Source organism: Colobus angolensis, unplaced genomic scaffold (genome assembly GCF_000951035.1).
Source record: "Colobus angolensis palliatus isolate OR3802 unplaced genomic scaffold, Cang.pa_1.0 Scaffold423, whole genome shotgun sequence".
NCBI classification, from domain to species: Eukaryota; Metazoa; Chordata; class Mammalia; order Primates; family Cercopithecidae; genus Colobus; species Colobus angolensis.
In genome coordinates, this window is record NW_012117633.1 from 237,552 (window position 1) to 242,764 (window position 5,213).

Below are 5,213 nucleotides of genomic sequence, written 5' to 3' on the forward strand. Positions count from 1 at the left end.
CTGTAATCCCAGCACTTTGGGAGGCTGAGGCAGGTGGATCACTTGAGGTCAGGAGTTTGAGACCAGCCTGGCCAACATGGTAAAACCCCATCTCTACTAAAAATACAAAAATGAGCTTGCCATTATGGTTGAGTACACCTAAGACTAAAGTGAAATAGGCTTCTAATATTGGAATGTGAATAGGTGAGAGGGAACAGGCCCCGGGGCCCTTCAGGGCAGCCTTCCCACCGCGCATGTGCAGTTAGGACCTGCTGGCCCCGCATCTTGACTCATTGTAACTGCAAAACCTTTGCCTGAAAATGAAATTTTAGAAAGAAAACAGACGAACTCTACCCCACAATGCATCACATACCTGTTAAAGTCATCCTAGTGTGCACAAAAGATATTAGTGTATGATGTAGCAGCTAGAATTGTTCACTTTGGATTAATTTGCTTTAAGTAATTTTTTTTTTTTTTGAGATGGAGTTTTGCACTTGTTGCCCAGGCTGGAGTGCAATGGCACAATCTTGGCTCACCGCAACCTCCCCTTCCTGGGTTGAAGCAATTCTCCTGCCTCAGCCTCCCAAGTAACTGGGATTACAGGCATGTACCATCATGCTCGGTATTTTAAGTAGAGACGGGGTTTCTCCATGTTGGTCAGGCTGGTCTCAAACTCCCGACCTCAGGTAGTCTGCCCGCCTCAGCCTCCCAAAGTGCTGGGATTACAGGTGTGAGCCACTGCACCCAGCCAAGAAATTTTTCTAGAGCTGAGTCAAGATTAATAATTGCCAGATAATATTTTCAAATAAGCACACAGCAAAAATGGGCTGAAAATTAATTAAAATATTAATTCATGATAGCCTGCTATCCAGCCTGGGCAACAAGAGCAAAACTCCATTTCAAAAAAAAAAAAATGATTTAAAGCAAATTAATCCAAAGTGAACAATTCTACATATGTTTTACAACTTATTTTTTTTTCCACTTAACGATACACATTGAACATCTTTTTTTTTGTTTTGTTTTGTTTTGAGACCGAGTCTCACTCTGTCGCCTAGGCTGGAGTGTAGTGGCGCGATCTCGGCTCACTGCAAGCTCCACTTCCCAGGTTCAAGTGATTCTTCTGCCTAAGCCTTCCAAGTAGTTGGGCACCACTACGCCCAGCTAATTTTTGTATTTTTAGAGACGGGGTTTCACCATATTGGCCAGGCTGGTCTGGAACTCCTAACCTCGTGATCTGCCCGCCTCGGTCTCTCAAAGTGCTGGGATTACAGGCGTGAGCCACCGCGCCCAGCTGAACACCTTTTTATGTGGGTTTCCATAGATGTATCCCTCGCTCTTTTACATCTCTGTGTTGCATACCCGTGTAGGGACACATGTTCACCCATTGATGGGCAGCTGGAGAGTTGCCTGGGTTTGACTGTTTCATACGATGCCACGACAAATATCCAAGTACCTATGACTTTGCTTATTCACGCCAGGATATCTGAGGGCTAGGTCGAAGAAGCAGGACTGCTGGACCACAGAAGTAGATCATAGAAGTAGATCATACCCCCAGGTAGATCATGGAAGTAGATCATAATGATACAGTTAGGGCATTGCCAATTAGTATTCTAGAAGGATAGGTGCACGGGAGTTGAGGAATATTGGTAAGAAGATTGCTCAGGGTGGCCAGGTGTGGTGGCTCACACCTGTAATCCCAGCACTTTGGGAGGCCAAGGAGGGCGGATCATGTGAGGTAAGGAGTTCGAGACCAACCTGGCCAACATGGTGAAACCCCATCTCTACTAAAAGTACAAAAATTAGCTGGATGTGGTGGCAAATACTGGTAATCCCAGCTTCTCGGGAGGCTGAGGCAGGAGAATCACTTGAACCCGGGAGGCGGAGGTTGCAGTGAGCCAAGATCACACCACTGCACTCCAGCCTGGGTGACAGAGCGACTCTGTCTCAAAAAAAGAAGATAACTCAGGGTGACTGGGTGCAGTGGCTCACACCTGTAATCCCAGCACTTTGGGAGGCTGAGGCAGGCAGATCACTGGAGGTCAGGAGTTCAAGACCAATCTGGCCAACATGGTGAAACTCCATCTCTACTAAAGCCACCCCCTGGTTTTCTGTTGACCAAACTCTTTGCTCCTCCCCACCCACCACAGAGTTACGAGGAGCGGGAGCTGCTGCGCCTCATCTACTACGGGGGCATCGAGCCTCAGATCCGCAAGGCCGTGTGGCCCTTCCTCCTGGGCCACTACCAGTTCGGGATGACGGAAACAGAAAGGAAAGAGGTTGGTTACCTGCCAGGCACTGGGGTCTTTCGCAACAAAAGGAGCCAGATACTGTGGGGCTGGGGAGCTCTGGTTTCATGCTGGATGAAGGAAGGGGAGGGAGATACGGGAAAGATGGGAACCTGAAGGCAGCGCTGTCCAATGGAAGCAAAACACAAGCCACATATGCAATTTTTAGGTTTTTAAATTTTGGACTAAGTGTAGATTCACACGTAATTATGAGAAATTAATGCAGAGAAATATCGTACGTCTTTTGCCCAATTTTTTTCTGATGGTAACATCTTGCAAAACTGTAAGGTAGTAAAATATCAGAACCAGAGTATTGACATGGTATAATATACTCATCTTAATCAGACTTTCCCAGTTTTACTTGTACACATTTGTGTGTGTGTGTGTGTGTGTGTGTTTTCCTACAGTTTTCTCACATGTGTAGATCTGTGTCCATCACCACAGCCCACATGCAGAACATTTTGATGCTGTAAGGAACCCCATGTTGTCCTTTTATAGCCAGACTCACCTCCCCCATACCCACACCCTGGCCCCAGTCCCTGGCAACCACTAATAATATATTCTTCATTTCTATAATTTTATCATTTCAAGAATATTATATAAATGGAATGATACAGTGTGTAACGTTTTGGGATTGACTTTTTTTCACTCAGCATAGAACCTCATCCAAGTCATTGAGAGTATCAAGAGTGAATTCCTTTTGATGGCTGAGTAGTATTCCATGATAGGCTGTAGCACCTGTTGCTAGGCAGCTGAGTTGTTTCTAGTTTTTTGACTATTACAAATCAAGCTGTAATGAACATTCATGTACAGTTTTTGTATGAGCATAAATTGTCATTTCTCTGGGATAAATGAGTAAGAATGTAATTGCTGGGTCATATAGTAGTTGCATGTTCAGTTTTATATGTTTATATGAAACTGACAAACTTTCACTGTAGCACTTGCCTTTAGTCCCAGCAAGAGGTTTGCTTGAGCTCAGGAGTTCTAGTGCAGCCTGGGCAACATGGGGAGACCCTGTCTCTAAGGGGAGAAAAAAAACTTTCACACCTCTGCAGTGGCTATACTGTTTTCTGTGTCCACCAGCAAAATAGGAATGATCCACACTTGCATCTTGACCAGAGTTTTGTCTTGTCACTATTTTTTATTTCAGCCACCTGACACGGATAATTGATACTTCATTGTTTTTAATTTGCACTTCCCAAACGGCTAGTGAAGTTGAAGGTCTTTTCATGTGTTTATTTGCCATTGTGTATCTTCTCTGGTGAAATGTCTGCTAACATCTTTTGCCCACCTTCTAATTGGATTGTTTGGTTTTTTTCCTGTGGAGTTGGAGAGTCCTTCATATACTCTGATAACAGTCCTTTGTTCAGATATGTGATTGGCAAATATTTCCTCCCAGTCTGTAACTTGTCATCTTGTAAGCAGGGTCTTCTGCAAAACAAATCTTTAAATTTTTAATGAAACTCAGTTTATCAATTTTTCCTTTTGTGAATTATGCTTTTGGTGTCAAGTCTAAGAAAATTTTGCCTAGCCCTAGGTCCTGAAGATCTTCTCCTACGATTTATCCTAAAAATTTTCTATTTTACATTTGACATAAAATCTTTTGAGTTTTTTTTTTATATATATACAGTGTGTCATTTAGGTCAAAGTTCATTTTTCGCTTTTGAGTCTTCAGTTGCTCCAGCATCATTTGTTGAAAAGATGTCCTTCCTCCATTGAATTGCTCTTGCACTGTTCAAAAACAGTTGGGGCTGGCTGTGGTGGCTCACGCCTGTAATCCCAGCACTTTGGGAGGCTGAGGCGGGTGGATCACCTGAGGTCAGAAATTCAAGACCAGCCTGACCAACATAGCGAAACCCCGTCTCTACTAAAAATACAAAAAAAAAAAAAATCAGTTGGGCAGGGTGGCAGGCGCCTGTAGTCCCAGCTACTCAGGAGGCTGAGACAGGAGAATTGCTTGAACCTGGGAAGTGGAGGTTGCAGTGAGCCAAAGTCACGCCACTGCACTGCAGCCTGGGTAATAGAGAAAGACTCCGTCTCAAAAAAACAAAACGACAAAAAAAACAGTTGGGAACATACTTGTAGGTCTGTTTCTGGGTTATCCCTTCTGTTCTGGTGATCTGTGAATCTATCCTTCTGCCAGTACCACTCTGTCTTGATTATTATAACAAATGTGTAATTTTAAATGTTTTCATATTCTCTTTTTTTTTTTTTTTTTGAGGTAGAGTCTCTGTCTGTCAGAGTCTTGCTCTGTCGCCCAGGCTGGAGTGCAGTGGCGCAATCTTGGTTCACTGTAACCTCCGCCTCCTGGGTTCAAGTGATTGTCCTGCCTCAGCCTCCCAAGTAGCTGGGATTATAGGTGCCCACCACCACGCCCAGCTACTTTTTGTATTTTTAGTAGAGACAGAGTTTCACCATGTTGGCCAGGCTGGCCCCGAACTGCTGACCTCGTTATCTGCCCGCCTTGGCCTCCGAAAATGCTGGAATTACAGGCATGAGCCACCACACCTGGCCTTAAATGGATTTTTGACTTAAGATATTTTCAACTTATGATGCATTTATTGGGACATAACTCCATCATAAGTCGAGAAGCATCTATAATTATAAGTTCACAAGAAGCTGCAAAAATAGTAACAGAGGTCCCGGGTACCCATCACCCAGCTTTCCCCAGTGGTAACAGTTTATGTAACTAAAGTACACTGTCAAAAGCAGAGCATTAACACTGACACAATACAAGTAGCTAGACTACAGGCCTTACTAGAATTTCACCAGATTTTGCATCTGCTTGTGTTTTTTTTTTTTTTTTGAGACGGAGCCTCGCTCTGTTGCCCAGCCTGCAGTACCGTGGCACGATCTCAGCTCACTGCAACCTCCGCCTCCCAGGTTCAAGCGATTCTCCAGCCTCAGCCTCCCAAGTAGCAGGGATTACAGTTGCCTGCCACCATGCGC

The 5,213-nt window shown here is 44.3% G+C and overlaps 1 protein-coding gene across 1 annotated transcript in view; it reads left to right on the plus strand.

Annotated features, from left to right (window-relative positions):
* SGSM1 (small G protein signaling modulator 1) overlaps nt 1-5,213 on the plus strand; it is a 127,155-nt gene that overhangs the window by 75,431 nt on the left and 46,511 nt on the right. The window contains exon 16 of the mRNA XM_011956722.1: nt 2,127-2,255. Coding sequence (XP_011812112.1) covers nt 2,127-2,255 — 129 coding nt within the window. The remainder of the gene's footprint in view (nt 1-2,126; nt 2,256-5,213) is intronic.